The sequence below is a fragment of the Salvelinus alpinus genome, chromosome 18 (genome assembly GCF_045679555.1).
Source record: "Salvelinus alpinus chromosome 18, SLU_Salpinus.1, whole genome shotgun sequence".
Classification (NCBI taxonomy): Eukaryota; Metazoa; Chordata; class Actinopteri; order Salmoniformes; family Salmonidae; genus Salvelinus; species Salvelinus alpinus.
In genome coordinates, this window is record NC_092103.1 from 1,010,491 (window position 1) to 1,029,657 (window position 19,167).

The 19,167-nt window shown below is 43.5% G+C and overlaps 1 protein-coding gene across 1 annotated transcript; it reads left to right on the forward strand.

Annotated features, from left to right (window-relative positions):
- The first annotated feature begins 262 nt into the window (after positions 1–262).
- Positions 263–10,781, forward strand: LOC139544606 (beta-1,3-galactosyltransferase 9). The gene is made up of 3 exons (XM_071351933.1): positions 263–454; positions 7,497–8,203; positions 8,497–10,781. The coding sequence occupies exons 1-3, from the start codon at positions 263–265 to the stop codon at positions 8,879–8,881; spliced, it is 1,284 nt and encodes a 427-aa protein (XP_071208034.1). The 3' UTR covers positions 8,882–10,781.
- The last annotated feature ends 8,386 nt before the right edge of the window (positions 10,782–19,167 follow it).

Genomic DNA, 19,167 nt, shown 5'->3' on the forward strand with positions numbered 1-19,167 from the left:
AGCAATGCAGGTGTAGAAGCACGGTGGCTAGGAAAAACTCCCTAGAAAGGCCAAAACCTAGGAAGAAACCTAGAGAGCAACCAGGCTATGAGGTGTGGCCAGTCCTCTTCTGGCTGTGCCGGGTGGAGATTATAACAGAACTATGCCAAGATGTTCAAATGTTCATAAATGACCAGCATGGTCAAATAATAATCATGAATAATTTTCAGTTGGCTTTTCATAGCCGATCATTTTCATGCCCCAACCGGCTTGCCTGGCGTCCATGTCTCGGCCAGTTCACCCAGGTGGACGCCAGGTGGCATCCCTAGAGGTAGGGGTACTGTCACGCCTGCTCCTGCTCTTCCCTTCCCCTGGCGTCCGAGGGCGCCAGATCACCCTGCATCACACGTTCCTGCCACTCATCACTCACACCTGCCTTCCCTCGTCACTCGCATCAGCGTTATTGGATTCACCTGTACTCATTCATCACCTGTTATTTCCCCCCCTATATTTATCAGTTCCCTAGCTCTGTTCCCTGCTGCTGCATTGTATTGTTTTGTCTTTGTATTTAGTTATTGACGCTGTTCCTGTCTCGTCTATGTCCGTTATTATTAAATGTTTTACTCCCCGTACCTGCTTCGTCCCTCCAGCGTCATTCATCGTGACACCACCATGGTTGCGGTCGCACTTTTCTTAGTTTACCTTTTTAGGGTCTCATGGCTCTGTGTGGGTGTCAGTGTGAGCTTCTAGCTGTGTGTGGGTGGAGTTGTTGGGATGGGGGGTAAGAATTAAGTGTGCACAGTTTTATGTGGATGTTAAGTATGAATGTTGTGGTTTGCAGGTGTCAGTCAATAAAGAAACAATGCGGACAGGAGTTAATGTTGGGTCCCCAGGCAATACCTCTTCCATTAAGGTGACGAAATCCCACTTTCTTCTGCCTTGGCAGGTTTTCGTATGCCTGTCGAAGATAGCCTTATACCTGAGTAAAAACACACACAAGTTTCATCTGTGGCTAGCACCTAGTGGCTAAAAAAGGCAAGATTATACCAATACACACACATCTTTACACACTGTGGTCTGTATTAAGCTGATACATAAACATTCCTTTGGACAATAGTAATTGCTAGAAATAGAGGAAACTTTTATAGCGGTCTCAATGAAACTTTTCCTTTAGACCCATATACAGTGCATTCGGAAAGTATTTAGACCCCTTGACTTTTTTCCACATTTTCCTCATCAATCTACACACAATAACCCATAATGTCAAAGCAAAAACAGGTTTTTATGTTTGCAAAATATAAAATGTAATGTTTGCAAAATATAAAAAATAGAAATAATGGAGGAAATGGAGAAATATCACATTTACATAAGTTTTCAGACCCTTTACTCAGAACTTTGTTGAAGCAAATTTGGCAGAAATTGCAGTCTCAAGTCTTCTTGGGTATGACACTACAAGCTTGGCACACCTGTATTTGGGGAGTCTATCCCATTCTTCTCTGTAGATCCTCTCAAGCTCTGTCAGGTTGGATGGGGAGCATTGCTGCACAGCTATTTTCAGGTCTCTCCAGCGATGATAGATTGGGTTCAAGTCTGGGATCTGGCTGGGCCACTCAAAGACATTCACAGACTTGTCCCAAAGCCACTCCCATGTTGTCTTGGCTGTGTACTTAGAGTCGTTGTCCTGTTGGAAGGTAAACCGTCACCCCAGTCTGAGGTCCTGAGCACTCTGGAGCAGGTTTCATCAAGGATCTCTCTGTACTTTGCTCTGTTCATCTTTCCCTCGATCCTGACTAGTCTCTCAGTCCCTGCCTCTGAAAAACATCCCCACAGCATGATCCTGCCACCACCATACTTCACCATAGGGATGGTGCCAGGTTTCCTCCAGACGTGACACTTGGTATTCAGACCAAAGAGTTCAATCTTGGTTTCATCACATCAGATAATCTTGTTTCTCATGATCTGAGAGTCTTTAGGTGCCTTTTAGCAAACTCCAAGCGGGCTGTCATGTGCCTTTTACTGAGGAGTGTCTTCCGTCTTCCACTCTACCATAAAGGCCTCATTGGTGGAGTGCTGCTGAGATGGTTACCCATCTCCACAGAGGAATTCTGGAGCTCTGTCAGAGTTACCATCGGGTTCTCTGTCATCTCCCTGACCAAGGCCCTTCTCCCCCGATTGCTCAGTTTGACCGGGCGGCCAGCTCTAGGAAGAGTCTTGGTGGTTCCAAGATTTTTCCATTTAAGAATGATGGAGGCCACTGTGTTCTTGGGGACCTTCAATGCTGCAGAAATGTTTTGGTTCCCTTCCCCAGATCTGTTCCTCGACACAATCCTGTCTCAGAGCTTTATGGACAATTCCTTTGACTCCATGGCTTGGTTTTTGCTCTGACATGCACTGTCAACTGTTGGACCTTATATAGACAGGTGTGCCTTTCCAAATCATATCCAATCAATTGAATTTACCACAGGTGGACTCCAGTCAAGTTGTAGAGACATGAACCAGCCACACTAAGAACCCAGATATGAGCTAGACTCACTAAGAATACAATACAACACAGAGAGGCCGGATCAGATACGTCATTAGAGTGCGCAACAGAACATTGTACTGTCTACACTCGTTTTGTTGTTTATATGACATTTGTTTTATTAAATCGATTTTAATCTGAACTAAAGTTTTGTTGCTAAGGATTCCACGACGCGGTTAGCCTTAACGGCTGGGACTGAAAGTTTGTGTTCCATTTTTTTGCGTGGGTTCTGCGAGTGCTAGCTGGCTATACTAGACACCTGTCGCCGTCGTGGGAAAGACTCATTGTTTATTTTTTCATAAAACAACTGGTTGCAGTAAAGAGCCAACCTGGACACTAAGGAGATCCTGAGGGAAATTGATGAGTACCATCAGCTTTACGCTATGGAGGAACAACATGCTTCATCATGGAAAGATCAGACTACCTCACAAAAGAACTTTAACCCTAAAAAAAAAAGAAAAACAGATTAATCTACAGACACAGACAATTTACTTACCGTTGAAGTAGAGGCTAGTGCTCTGGCTGGAATCCATGCAACACTGTGAGGAGGTAGCAGGGCTGAGGGGGAGTTTAGCCAGAGTGAAATTCTCACGCTCCAAGGAGAAAACAAGGCACTCACAGCCAAGGTAAAAATCCACGATTCCAACATGGATTGTTGGAAACAGGGTGATGAAGGAGCCGCTACTAGACATACAAAGTCGTAGCATGCGTGAAAAAAAATTATTTTCTTGGATTCCTGAGGACGCATCCAATAATCCAGAGGGCGTGATCAGAGAATTCATGCAATTCACCTTGAAACTTCCTATAGAGACTGTAAACAAGGTGGCTTTCCACCGAGTACACAGACTTGGAGCTCGGAGCGACAAGACTAAGGGTCCCCGACCGATCATCGCAAAATTTGAACATTACCAACAAAAGGAGCTGATCAAAAGCAGGTGAAGGGACCAAATTCGGTCTCAATGACCAATTTCCAAGGGAGATAAACGAACGTTGTAAGAGACTGTATCCGGTACAAAAGCAACAAAGCGAGAAGGGTCAGCATGCCTTTCTCAATGTGGACAAACTCTTTATAGGATGAACAGCTATTCCGAGACAGCTACATAACACCGTGGTTGTACTAAATTCTACAGGAACTTCAGGTTACGAAAAAAAGAAAGTATGGGAACTGGAAAAATATCTGAACACTATGAAGTGGATATGAACACACACGTACTCATTGCATGCTAGCTTACACATACGGATTTATACACACACACACACACACACACACACACACACACACACACACACACACACACACACACACACACACACACACACACACACACACACACACACACACACACACACACACACACACACACACACACACACACACACACACCTGATCTCTTCTCTCACTCTCGCTTTCTTTCTTTTCTCTTCTCTTCTCTCACTATTGTCGAGAACTGTTTTATTATTTAATGTGTTTATTGTTTGTCTATATATGTTTACAACAAGCAAGGGGAAGATATCAGAATAGTGCCACGATCGTCGTCAGGGAAATGACCGGACCAAGGTGCAGCATGGTGAGCGTACATTTATTTTTATTTGATAAATGTCGCCAACAAAACAAAGAACAAGGAAACGACCGTGAAGCTTACTCAGGCTATAATGCCACTAACAAAGACAACTACCCACAAATACAAAAGGGAAAAAGGCTGCCTAAGTATGATTCCCAATCAGAGACAACGATAGACAGCTGTCCCTGATTGAGAACCATACCCGGCCAAAACATAGAAACAAAGAACATAGAGTTTCCCACCCGAGTCACACCCTGACCAAGGGCTTGACAAATAGGGGCATTGGGGAATAATAACATATTGTACGGAATACATTTGTCCTGTAGTGAAGCCGTCTCTAGAGTAATGGAAGGTCTCTTTCATGATCATGTGAAACGTCAATTGCTATGGAAATGCTGGGATGTGTTTTTCAATGATGTTAAAGGTAATTATGATGCAACTATGACGGTGATACGATATGGATTACAATTATCATCATGGATATTAAGGTTATACGCACTACATGTTAAACACATAGACAATCAACCATGCACATTGGCGGAGTTATTATTTATTTGGATATCACACATTATAGCCTTACTCTTATACAGACGTTGTACACACTCACTAAATCACATCCAATATCATACACATCAACCTACTCAGATTTACTGGAGACCGTCGTTGGAGGCTCCGGACTGGGGACACTCGCTGCAGGCCCCGGACTGGGGACCCTCGCTGGCAGCCCCGGACTGGGGACCGTCGCTGGATGTCCCGGACTGGGGACCTTCGCTGCAGGCCCCGGACTGGGGACCCTCGCTGGAGGCTCCGGACTGGAAAAGTAGTTTACTATAGCATTTACAGTTAACTATAATATAAATACTGTAGTAAAAGAACTGTATTATATACTATAGTAATTAATGTAGTGTTTCTGCGTTCATTACTGTAGTATTTACAGTGGTGGTTTAGTTTTATTATCTTTGACATAGAAGTGGAGACTTTTTCCTTCAGGAAACATACTGGAGAAATACTAAAATAGCAAATTTTTCATAACCTGTAGATGGGTAGGACTGGGGTCAAAAGAGATAGTTCAGAACTTCTGCTTAGTTCTATAACTTGCAGAGCACACAATATGGTCTATACTTGGCATGTAGGTTTTTCACTTATAGTGGCACAAAATGCAATATGGGGGAGGGGAATGGGCAGGGTATATGTAAATTGTATACCGTAGTAAAAAAAAGAGTAGTGTTTTTGCAGTTTTTAACTGTAGCATTCTACAGTATACTAGACCATTCTATATTAAGTTCTACATATGATCGAGGGATACTACAGTGTGTAGTATAGTATTATACAGAATACTATAGTAAACTGTAGTATTTCTTCATGTGGGCAAGAGCATCTGCTCACCGGTTTGACAGCACCAACGCAGTTACAACTCTGACATCTCCTTAACAAAAGCAATGAAATGCAATGGATTTTGTCGGTTATTGCGGGTTAACACTGATCTGATTGAATCCTGGCCTAAATGGGTTAACCCTTTACACTCGTACCCGTATGTAACGGATGTGAAATGGCTAGCTAGTTAGCGGGTACGCGCTAATAGCGTTTCAATCAGTTACGTCACTTGCTCTGAAACCTAGAAGTAGTGGTTCCCCTTGCTCTGCAAGGGCCGCGGCTTTTGTGGAGCGATGGGTAACGATGCTTCGTGGGTGACTGTTGTTGATGTGTGCAGAAGGTCCCTGGTTCGCGTCCGGGTCGGGGCGAGGGGACGTACTAAAGTTATACTGTTACACGTATACCGTTTAAAATGGCAGATTTGGGCACTGATAAATGCCTAAATTGGAATACAGTAGCTCTACAGTAACATGCTACAGTATACATGATGTCAGAGCTTTGGTGCTGCGATTCACAGTGCTGTATGGGGTTTTGACTAATAGCTGTTCTGAACTTGAGCACCTTGCGTGACAAGAAGTTGGTCCCATCCCTCCTGCTAATTGGGCAGCTTTTGCAAAAATGTTGTTGTCTGAGTGAGGGAAATGCTGTAAATTGGGAGGACTCTATGTATTTTGAAAGATGAGACGTTGAGGATTATAATAAATACTTCTTTGATGTCATATATGCAAGCCAAACACCCTTGAGTCCAAAAGTGCACTTCACATTTCCATATCATGTCATATACATTTTCAACATTTATTATACCTATGTTTTATGTACAGCTACAAGATGACATGGTGTCATAGCCAGAGTTGTTCTGAACAGAATGAGCCTGTTTTTTGTCTTTTGTGAAGAAAATTTGCGTTGTGAAAGCCTAACCTTGTAATATCATATTTTATAACTTAGCTGGTCATGTTGGCAATAGAACAAGCTTTCAAATTATGCCCACTTGACCCAGATTGCGATTTATAATGGACCGTTTTGAGATTGTGTAAAGAATAACAGTAATTATGTGATGGCGGAAATGCAGGTTTGTGTTCCAACCAAAACAACTACAAGTGAACTTGTGCTAGTTCCTCAATGACACAACTAAGACAGCTCAAAAAGCAACTTATAGTTGAAGACCTCTTTGAGTCGTAAAAGTGTGCGCACACTTTGGAGAGGTGTGTAGCCACTAGGAAACACCAGTTAGTCCTCTCTTCAAACCCTGTCTTATGTTGCACCTACCCCACATTTTCAAGAATATTCTTATCATGTTACTGAATGTATCTAGACTACATTTTCAAGGAATATTCTTATCATGTTGCTGAATGTATCCAGAGTATTTTCAGATCTCGCGGCAAATGTGGCAAAAACATAAAATCAACAGTGTAATGTTTGGATTCAGTCTCGTGTCAGGTGAGCTCACCCCAAAATCTCAAAAACGGTTCCCTTTCAATTACCACCATGGCTATGCATATGCTTTTCATATTTCTTCTGTGAGAAACATTTCAATTTAGGCCAATTACCACAAGTGTAAAGGGTTAAAGGATAGTGAACAATTGTTGGTTTACTTGGTTTGTTTACCTGGGTTGTTGGTTCTCATACAGTGCATTACTCCAGTCTCTCGGCGGGCCATTACTATATGTATGATGGAGGATACTTTCCTTGTGAATAGCCAGCTATCTGACCCTGTGGAAGAGTGTAGTGTTACTGTTACCCGGGGGTAGAGTTACCAGGTGGTGGAAAGACCTCTACAAACTAGATTCATGCTAGTCTATTCATTCAGCCAGTCAACAAGTTACTCAGGGCTTTACTGTTTCAGAGGAGCAGTTCCTTATGAGCAGACACCATGCAGGTAAGCATATTTAGTTCCCTCAAAGACATTAGAATGAAACTGACCTTTTTTATTTCTAACTGGAAACTCCCAACCATGTCTGTGGATTTTCTAAATTAACGTTAGGAACTGCTGAGCATTGTGATCAGGGTTGTTTTGTGTGTTGATGTGTTACATCAGTAAGTTTGAATCTCTCTCTCTGCAGTTCTCTCTGTGCAGGTTGCGTACCCACCAGTGGTGTTTCCTGCTCTTCAATGTGCTTCTGTTCCATGCCCTGTTGTTTGGGGCTGACTTCGTAGAGGAGTACATTCTCCAGCCCACCCCAGGGGTGTACACAGATGGAACAGTCCTGGACGTGAGGGAGAGGGCCCGTAAACTAGACCTGAGTGGGACCAGGGGGAATGAGTCCCAGTATTACCCTATTACAAACCCAAATGCCTGCCTGAACAGTGACCTCTTCCTCCTCACCATCGTCTTCAGTTCCCCAAGCAATCACACCCAGAGGAACGCGGTAAGGGCCACTTGGGCCAACCAAACACGGGTCCAGAGATTCGCCGTGAGAACACTCTTCTTCCTGGGATTGTCTCCCTCCACCGCAACCCAGGAGACTGTTATGACGGAGTCCGGTCGCCATGGCGACATGGTCCAAGGATACGTGAATGACTCCCCTCATGGTCAGGCCGAGAGGGAGGTGTTGGCGTTACGGTGGGTGGTGGCTTTCTGCCCAGTAGCCAGGTTTGTCCTGATCACACAGGACTCTGTGTTTGTCAACCTCCCTGCATTAGGGGGTTACCTACTCGGGCTAAGAAGGCACCCTGAGGACCTCTACTTGGGGAGGGTGATACACAAAGACACCCCCGACCGAGACCCCTCCAGTCCCAGCTACTTAGCTCCAGCCCTCTATCCAGACAGGTACTGTAAGTGGATATACATAGGAGAGTTATTCATCCACTCTTGGAGGGCATTGTAAACATTAGGAACATACTTATGGAAACCGTAGGACAATACTTTATATTATTTAGAAACAATGTGTTAATTGTACTGAATTTAAAAAGTGTAGTTTTAGTTTAGTAAAGAAATAATAATCAGCTTCCATTGTCCTTCAAAAGGCTGAATAACTCCCATGTATCCGGTTTGCTCCTTAATATGCACCCAGGTAGGACCCAAGGTATACTGACAGTGTACATTTTACTGTGCCCTAACAGGTATCTCCCAGACTACTGTGCCAGAACTGCCTCTGTCCTCTCCCAGGATGTGGTCAGGAAGGTGTATGTGGCGTCAGCTGGGGTCCGTGCCGCCCTTCCCGCTGATGTGTTTGTGGGCCTGTGTGCCTGGAAGGCCGGGGTGGTACCCACCCACAGTGCACGCTTCTCAGGGGAGAAACACATTCATTATAATGACTGCTGTTATCGCTACCTGTTCAACACCGCAGGGATGGGGAGTGAGGAGCTTGGGACAGTGTGGGCAGATCTGGGCCAGGAGGATGGAGGATGTTCCCTTCTAGAGACCTACTATGGCCTGGTGGCTTGCAAGGCTCTCACTTACCTGGACAAACTGTCCTTCTTCAACTCAAAGGGACAGGAAGACTGAATCCAAATCCAATCAAATTGTATTGGTCACATACACATGGTTAGCAGATGTTATTGTGAGTGTAGCGAAATGCTTCTGCTTCTAGAGCCGACAGTGCAGCAATATCTAACGGGTAATATCTAACAATTCCACAACAAAACCTAATACACACAATCTAGTGAAGGAATGGGATAAGAATATCTAAATATTAAATGGATGGATGAGCAGTGAGAGCGGCTAAGATGCAATAGATAGTGTAGGATACAGTATATACATATGTGTGTGTGTGTGTGTATAAGTTTGAATTTGAGTCTCAGTATTACATTTCATTTTTTTTTTCAGGAAACAATTCCCTACTTTATTTGATCATGTAAATATGAAGCGGATTAAATATTAATTGAAGTGTTGTAGTTAAAGGGATTTGATTATGAAAGGCAAGATTGTTTTGCAGTAGAAGCCAGATATTGTTGCTGTGGGGGGAGGTGCTGATTTTGGAATGTAACCATACTTTATAAGTTATATATCATCAACGATACTATTTAGGCCTGTATAGCATTTGTGAAGTCATCATCAGCTGTTGTTTCAATCCAACCCAGGGTTCACATATTGTGAATGGATCAACTTGCCCGAAGCACCCTAACACAGGCGGGAGGCATAAAATGAACAGACCAGAGGCAGTGGCTGTGGTTCCTTTCGTTTTCTATCGTTTACCAAACGGCTCTTTCTTCACCCAGCAAAATAACTCGAGTACAGGGAACGGCCAACGCTGAAACACCAGTGTAGCGAAACAAATTAACGTAATCTAAGCCGTTGACCAAAATGCCGTGGCCAAAAAGAGAAAGCAAAACAACAAACAGCTACTCCTGTCTTAGACTATCGTCTACACATAAGTAACAGGGGGAACGCTTCTCTCTACCTAAAGCCTGCCTTGGTTTAGAGACAAGGTGCCCCAGTCACAGATGCTTTCTCTGAGGTAGGAAACCCCGACGTCCTCACAGGTCCCCGTCGCTACTCCCAATCTTTCCCTAGCTCCTCTCCTGGCACACCTATATAGAGGAAGACACAAAGCAATTAGTGGGCCCAGCTGTGTTCTAATTGTGTTTACACTGAGTACCTATCCCTTGAGGAGGGTTTTGTTGTGCCGTCTACCTCTGGCTGGTCACTGAGCTCTCACAATATGGTTTTAAATTTAGGTTGATTTTCATTTTAATCTTCAATTTAGTTATTCATATGTCAGATTAACGTCTCCATCTCAGGCCAATTTTTTTATCTTGAGGGGATGGACAAGGGGCCAGAACATAATTACAAATAATTTGTAGACTGCAAATTGACTGCAAGAAGCCCAAACAGATATAACTTCACTTTATCACAGGTGACAGTTTTAATACTTATCACTGCATCCTGTATCAAAAGTCTCGTCGATCACGTCTTGCTTAATTAAAAAGCTCTATACAAGCCTCTGACCTACCTCACTGTTAAAATGTTAAAATATGAGACACCAAACCCGTTCACAGGGATGGTTAACTCTCGAGGGTAGCCATCCCGATCTATGTTAATCCATCTTCAGTTTTACTGCCCCCATTTTTGGAATAGCCTACAAAACTCCCTACATCTTGACTCTCTGGTGCCTCTGGCGCAGTTTAGGACTTTAATTGTTGAATGAATTTAATGAGAATTGCAACTGCTTAAATTTATTGTCCTCATTGTCACGCCCTGACCTTTTTATGTCTCTATTTTGGTTTGGTCAGGGCGTGAGTTGGGGTGGGCATTCTATGTTGTGTGTTCTATGTTTTCTATTTCTATGTGTTTGGCCGGGTGTGGTTCTCAATCAGAGGCAGCTGTCTATCGTTGTCTCTGATTGAGAACCATACTTAGGTAGCCTTTTCCCACCTGTGTTTGTGGGTAGTTGTTTTCTGTTTTGTGTCGCTGCACCTGACAGGACCGTTTCGTTTTCGTTCATTCTTTTTGTTTAGTGTTCTGTTTAAATAAAAATAACATGAACACTTACCACGCTGCGCTTTGGTCCACACCTAATTCAACAGACGATCGTTACACTCATGGTACCATTGTAGATGAGTCCCTGGTCTCAATGGGTTCCCTTGATTAAATACAAGTTAAATAAAAAAGAACATTGACTAAAATATATAATTTCAAACCTTGCTTACATTTGTATATGATTACATACAGTACCAGTCAAACGTTTAGACACAACGACTTATTCAAGGTTTCTTTATTTTTAATATTTTCTACATTGGAGAATAATAGTGAAGACATCACAACTATGAAATAACACATATGGAATCATGCAGTAACCAAAAAAGTGTTAAACAAATCAAAATATATTGGATATTTTAGATTCTTCAAAGTAGCTGTCATTTGCAATGATGACAGCTTTGCACACTCTTGGCATTCTCTCAACCAGCTTAACCTGGAATGCTTTTAAAACAGTCTTGAAGGAGTTCCCACATGATGAGCACTTGTTGGCTGCTTTTCCTTCACTCTGCAGTACAACTCATCCCAAACCTCTTCATTTCGGTTGAGGTCGTATGATTGTGGAGGCCAGGTCATCTGATGCAGCACTCCATCCCTCTACTTCTTGGTCAAATAGCCCTTACACAGCCTGAAGGTGTGTTGGGTCATTGTCCTGTTGAAAAACAAATGTTAGTCCCACTAAGCGCAAACCAGATGGGATGGCGTATCACTGCAGAATTCTGTGGTAGCCATGCTGGTTAAGTGTGCCTTGAATTCTAAATAAATCACAGACAATGTCACCAGCAAAGCACCCCTACACCATCACATCTACTCCTCCATGCTTCACGGTGGGAACCACACATGCGGAGATAATCCGTTCACCTACTCTGCGTCTCACAAAGACACTGGGGTTGGAACCAAAATAATCACATTTGGACTCATCAGACCAAAGGACAGATTTCCACCAGTCTATTGTCCATTGCTCGTGTTTCTTGGCCCAAGCAAGTCTCTTCTTATTATTGGTGTCCTTTAGTAGTGGTTTCTTTGCAGCAATTCGACCATGAAGGCCTGATTCACGCAATCTCTTCTGAACAGTTCATGTCGAGATATGTCTGTTACTTGAACTCTGTGAAGCATTTATTTGGGCTGCAATTTCTGAGGTGCAGTTAACTCTAATGAACTTATCCTCTGCAGCAGAGGTAACTCTGGGTCTTCCTTTGCTGTGGCAGTCCTCATGAGAGCCAGTTTCATCATAGCACTTGATGGTTTTTGCGACTGCACTTAAAGAAACGTTCAAAGTTTTTGAAGTTTTTTTTTTACATCAGCTGATACCTCAAAGTGCTGTACAGAAACATCACTTATGTAGTGAGGGGGGTGCTACGATGCGACTTGTGAAAGTCTCCAACTATTAGCCAATCAGGCTCCGAAATGAAAACATAAACAATCAGCAGGGGTGTGTGTTCAGTTTTAAGAAGGAGCCGGGTGTAAACCTAATGTAAACAATCAACATTGCCAAAGTGCCGTACATGCTGGACTGTGAAGTTGTGGAAGGAGCATGTCTGCCAGTACAATATAACAGTAGAGTTTTTTTTCATGACAGAGATGAGAAAGCAGATTTAATCAACTGTGTGATCACGCATCAATTCAACCACAGTCCATCACAGATAATATAGAGCTTTGTAATCCTTCGTAGCAAAAACACTGGTGTCAAACAATTTACTAAACATGACTAACAGGAACACAAATGTATTGTTCTGGATTTGTTGTAAGAGGGCATCGGCTTCTAATTTATTTTGTTCACAAGCCTCTGAAAACTCTGCAAGAATCTCTAAAATGACATCCAGCAGTAACAGCACTTTACTCACAGACCCGGATTTTGAACTCCACCGTACATCCATAGATCTTTCTAGCTCGATACAGGGTTGCAACTCTTTCTGTACTTCTATGAATCGAGCATGTCTGTAGGATCCACTCATAAATGTGTGTGGCTGGTTTACTGTGTCAGAAAAAGTACTGACATGTCCCGACACTTGTTCCGTGGTGCACAGAACCAAATTCAGACGGTGGGAGTTGCAATGCACATATACCACTTGCTTAAATGCTTGCTTTAGTAGGACATGTACCCCTCCTCTGTTCCCTGACATGACTGAAGCGCCATCGAAACAAAAACCCACACACAGAGTGGGATCCAACTCCAGGGGTTGCAACACTTCAAGTATTTTACGATAAATTCCCTGTGCAGACAAATCAGCGGTTTCCATAAATCCAACAGCTCTTTCTTTTAATCATTCCAGCATGAATGTATCGGATGCACACAGCAAGAAGTTCTCGTTTAGATTGATCTTTGTATTCATCTGCTAGTATGGCAAAATACGTGGAAGGCGCAGAATGAACTTCATCTTTTATCCTCCACAGTAAAAATGATGCTGCACACTCCAGCAACTCGTTCTGAATTTCGGGGCTCATAAGCGTGAGGTAGGTCATGAAGCCTGTTTTGCATTTCTGAGTCATACTTTGAGATGAAATTGAAGATTTCTAAAAGGTTACCTTCGTTGATTGCCTCTTCGGTTTCTCCATGCCCTCTGAGTGGAATATCCTGCACACATTAGAACAATATCTATGACCACTTTAACATGTGCACGGTTGCCAATGTATGCCAATCATACCGGGTCTGTGGCGTGAAATACATGTGTCAAATACTCTCAAATATTTGAGGTGCACTTGATTTAAGCTAGCTTAATAAACAGTGTGTAGGGTGGGCAGGTTTTCCACCTTTATGACTTTCATTTATTTTATTGTACCGGTCAAGCTAAGCCAATTCATTTGTTTGATCCATGTCTTATGTCAATGTGTTTATGTGATGGACAGAGTAGCAATTCTTTATATTTTTGTATGTTTTCATGGAATTCCTTCACCATATGGACAACAGTAGAGCAAATTTTGCGTGCTCTATGGGGTCTAGGCCAAGTTACTATAAAGCACTTTATGATAACTGCTGATATAAAAAAGCTATACATCAAAAAATCTAATTTATATGTCAAATCAATGTGTTTCTCTGTTGTAGAAGGATGACCCTACGATGGAGAGGCCATACACATTTAAAGATTTCCTCCTACGGCCACTAAGGTCAGTTTCAGACTACCGACAAAGGTGACACGGACACACAGACACACACACGGTAGGGAACAATGTCCACCTGTCCTTTCTCAGGAGCATGTTAATCCATGTGAGACTCAGTTAGGTATCATGGAAACTACAGGCTTAGGTCATTATGGTATTTGGTTCAAAGGAACTTCAATGTAATCATTGTTAGCTAAAAATGGTGTCATTCCCCCTCTCTTGTTTCTGTTGAATAACTCAAAACTAACTGCCATTTTGATATCTACTCTTCTGTCTCCAGCAACAAGTCCAGGATGAAGGGTTATCTATGGCTGAAGATGGCATTCCTGCCAAAGATTGGAGGTCCGGAGGAGGAGACCACAGAGGGGATGACCAGGGAAGAGGCAGAGATAAGAAGACAAGGACACACACAAACACTCACGCAGACACACACGCACGCAGGCTTGAACACACACACACACACACACACACACACACACACACACACACACACACACACACACACACACACACACACACACACACACACACACACACACACACACACACACACACACACACACACACACACACACACAGATGAGGAGGTGGAGAAACATAATTCTGTTCCTGCCAACAGGGAGTCTGGTTTGGCCTTGTTCTCTGCAAACACCATTCACTCACTCACTTCCCTTCATTTTCACAAATCTGATCTTTTGGTATGTGTTTGGTGTGTGAGTGTGCATGCATGTGTGTGTATGACTCTACACTGAGTGTACAAAACATTATGAACACCTGCTCTTTCCATGACATAAACTGACCTGGTGAATCCAGGTGAAAGCTATGATCCCTTATTGATGTCACATGTTAAATCCACTTCAATCAGTGTAGGTGAAGGGGAGGAGACAGGTTAAAGAAGGATTTTTAAGCCTTGAGACAATTGAGACGTGGATGTGTGCCATTCAGAGGGTAAATGGTCAAGACAAAAAAGATTCAAGTGCCTTTGAACGGGGTATGGTAATAGTTTCCAGGCGCTCCAGTTTGTGTCAATAACTGCAATGCTGCTGGGGTTTTCACGCTCAACAGTTTCCTGTGTGTATCAAGAAGGGTCCACCACCCAAGGGACATCCAGCACAACTGTGGGAAGCGTTGGAGTCAACATAGGCCAGCATCCCGGGGGAGTTGCAATTCAATATCAGGAAGGTGTTCTTCATGTTTTATGCACTCCGTGTGTCTGTGTCAATCTGAGTAAGAGAGATAGAGAGAGAGCGAGATGGCTCGTAGTTTTTCACAAAATACAATAATGCCTAGGTAAGGTGATATTTAGCAGGACAAAGGTTTTTCTTCTGACTGTCCAGTGTCTCTCTCTGTGACTATCTTTGAGCACTCTTTCCTCCTGTGCCTGTGTGTTTCACAGGGATGGGAGGTGAACGACTCGGCCGACCCTAGCGTCCAGAGGCCCCAGGCGGTCCAGCCCCCGCTGCCCCCAGGGTGGGAGAAGGTGGACAACCTAGGCAGAACCTACTACGTCAACCACAACAATAGATCTACACAGTGGAAACGACCCAGTAATGTGTACGTACATAATGCTATCAGAGCTGCTCTAGGGTCAGGGTTAAGGTTATGGTTAAGGTCAGGGTTGGGGTGAAAGTCAACATCAACGGAGAGGTGGCCGGACCCAGCCATGCCTCTGCTGTGGTGAGAACAGTTTGAATCTAGTGTTAATATAAGGTCATCTAAGGTAGCTGCTGAATATGGAAAATGTTGCTAACTCCCTCACTCACTTTTATTCTTCCATGTCTCTTTCTGTCTCCCCCATTTCTCTGTCCCTCTCTCGCTTCTCCCTCACTCCCTCTGTCTCTCTCCCCCTCCTTTCCTCCCCCTCTTTTTCTCTCCCGACCTCCCTCCCCCTCTCTCCCTTTTCTCCCTCTCCTCAGCAGTGTCATCTCTCTTCCAGACTGCGTTCCTCCAGTATGACAGATGGGGTCAGTGACCAAGCCCAGCCTCTTCCAACGGTACGATACACTCCCTCTTTCCTCTCCTTCTATTCCTCCTCTCCTCTTCCTGACTCCTATTATTTTCTTCCTCTCCTCTTCCTGTCTCCTTTTGTCTTCCGCCTCTTACTTCCTTTTTCAAATCAAATCACATTTTATTTGTCACATGCTTCGTAAACAACTGGTGTAGACTAACAGTGACATGCTTACGGGTCCTTCTCAAACAATGCAGAGCTAAAGATAAAGATAAAACATATGGAATAATGACCTGAGGAATAAATACACAGTGAATAACAATAATGAGGAAAAATAACATGGCTATATACAGGGAGTACCAGTACCGAGTCGATGTGCAGGAGTACGAGGTAAATGAGGTAGCTATGTACATATACGTAGGTATATATATAAAGTGGTTAGGCAACAGGAGAGATAAGACTGAGCTCTAGCAGCAGCATATGTGGAGCAGTAGCAGCAGTGTATGTGATGAGTGTGAAAGGGTGTTTGTGTGAGTGTGTGTGGCATCAGTGTGCATATATTATGTGTGTGTGTGTTGGAGTGTCAGTGTGAGGGGATGGGAAGAGTCTAGTGTGTGTGCATAGTCAGTGCAGGGAGTCCAGGTAGCCATTTGATGAGCTATTTAGAAGCCTTGTTTGCATCTTATGGCTTGGGGGTAGAAGCTGTTCAGGATCCTTGGTGCACTGGTACAGCTTGCTGTGTGATAGCAGAGAACAGTCTATGACTTGGGTGGCTGGAGTCTTTGACCATTTTTTGGGCCTTCCTCTGACACCGCCTGGTATGGAGATCCTGGAGGGCAGGGAGCTCTGGGGCCCTCTGTAGCGTCTTGCAGTCGGGTGCCTTGCAGTTGCTATGCCAAGCGGTGATGTAGCCAGTCAATATGGTCTCAATGGTGCAGCTGTGGAATTTTTCCAAATCTGAGGGCCCATGCCAAATGTTTTCAGCCTCCTGAGGGGGAAGAGGCGCTGTCGTGCACCTTTCACAACTCTGTGGGTTTGTGTGGACCATGTTAATTCCTTAGTGATGTGGATACCGAGGAACTTGATACTCTCGACCAGCTCCAGTACAGCCCCATCGATGTGGATGGGGGCGTACTAGCCTCTCCATTTCCTGTCGTCCACAATCAGCTCCTTTGTCTTGCTGATGTTGATGGAGAAGTTGTTGTACTGGCACCACACTGCCAGGTCTCTGACCTCCTCCCTATAGGCTGCCTCATCGTCAGTGATCAGCAAACTTGATGATCGTGTTGGAGTCGTGCACGGCCACACAGTCATGGGTGAACAGGGAGTACAGGACGGAACTAAGCACACACCCCTGTGGGACCCCTGTGTTGATGGTCAGCGTGGCGGATGTGTTGTTGCCTACCCTTACCGCCTGGGGGTGGTCAGTCAGGAAGTCCAGGATCCAGTTGCAGAGGGAGGTCCTTAGCTTGATGAAGAGCTTGGGGGGGATTATGGTGTTGAATGCTGAGCTGTAGTCAACGAACAGCATTCTTACATAGGTATTCCTTTTGTCCAGGTGGGTGATTGCAGTGTGGAGTGCAATAGAGATTGCGTAATCTGTGGATCTGTTGGGGCAGTACGCAAATTGGTTGGATGCAGGGCGTCTGGGATGATGGTGTTGATGTGAGCCATGACCAGCCTTTCAAAGCATTTCATGGCTATAGATGTAAGTGCTACGGGGCGTCAGTCATTTAGTCAGGTTACCTTGGCGTTCTTGGGCACGGGGACTATGGTGGTCTGCTTGAAACAAGTTGGTATTACAGGCCGGGTCAGGGATAGGTTGAAAATGTCAGTGAAGTAATTTGCCAGCTGGTCAGCGCATGCTCCGAGTAGACGTCCTGGTATTCCGTCTGGCCTGCAGCATCATTAATAAGTGCATCGACGACATTGTCCCCGCAGTGACCGTAAGTACATATTCAAACCAGAACCCATGGATTATAGGCAACATATTAAGCTAAACAGGGGGGACTCTTCTCTTCGCATTATGTTTTCTTACAGAAAGCTGTACCAACCTATCCCTGTACCATTCAAAAGTGTTCTGCTTTTTGTATAGTTTGTTATCGGGGAATTTATGAAACAAACATCTAAAATGGAAATGTATATAATGTACATATCATCTCCGCCATCATTTAAATGACTTTGCAAGAATAACCCCCCCCCACATTCCACTGAAAAGGCGAAATTCAAAAATATTTTTTCGAAATATTTAACTTTCACACATTAACAAGTCCAATACAGCAAATGAAAGATAAACATCTTGTGAATCCAGCCAACATGTCCGATTTTTTAAAATGTTTTACAGCGAAAACACCACGTATTTTTATGTTAGCTCACCACCAAATACAAAAAAGCACAGACATTTCTTTCACAGCACAGGTAGCTTGCACAAAACCCCCAAATAAAGATAGAATTAATCACTAGCCTTTGAAATTCTTCATCAGATGAGTCATATAACATCATGTTACACAATACATTTATGTTTTGTTCGATAATGTGCATATATATATATATTAAAAAAATCTCAGTTTACATTGGCGCGTTACATGCAGTAATGTTTTGATTCCAAAACATCTGGTGATTTTGCAGAAATACTCATAATAAACATTGATAAAAGATGCAAGTGTTATTCACATAATTAAAGATAAACTTATCCTCTATGCAACCGCCTTGTCAGATTTCAAAATAAACTTTATGGAAAAAGATTAATCTGAGAACGGCGTTTAGAGCACATTCCAGCCAAAGAAATAGTCACCATTTTGGCGTCAACAAAAGCTACAAAAACACTATAAATATGCACTTACCTTCGAATAACTTCATCAGAAGGCACTCCCAGGATTCCCAGATCGACAATAAATGACTGAAAAGTTCCATAAAGCCCATCATTTAGCCACTTGTTGTTAGCATGTTCATCCCAGGAATCCATTTCATGACGCACGAACAATCCATCCAGACAAACTCAAAAAGTTCCGTTACAGGTCGTAGAAACAGGTCAAATGATGTTTGCAATCCATATTTAGTATGTGTTTTACATTAATCATCAATAAGGATCCAACCGGAGAATTTCATTGTCTGAAGAAAGAGCATTGGAACGAGAGCTCTCTCTCTCCCTCGCGCGCAAATCCTGACTGAGAATTCTGACGACCACTCACTAGAACAGCTCCTATGAGCCCCTCCTTTATAGTAGAATAATAAGACTAAAATCGAAAGACGACGACATCTAGTGGAA

Excerpts from the sequence above, each read along its gene's own strand:
- LOC139544606 (XM_071351933.1), top strand. The coding sequence starts at position 263 with ATGTCTCGGCCAGTTCACCCAGGTGGACGCCAGGTGGCATCCCTAGAG. Across the intron at positions 455-7,496 it reads CAGCGTTATTGGATTCACCT|TTCTCTCTGTGCAGGTTGCG; the intron begins GTACTCATTCAT and ends CTCTCTCTGCAG. Across the intron at positions 8,204-8,496 it reads CCAGCCCTCTATCCAGACAG|GTATCTCCCAGACTACTGTG; the intron begins GTACTGTAAGTG and ends GTGCCCTAACAG.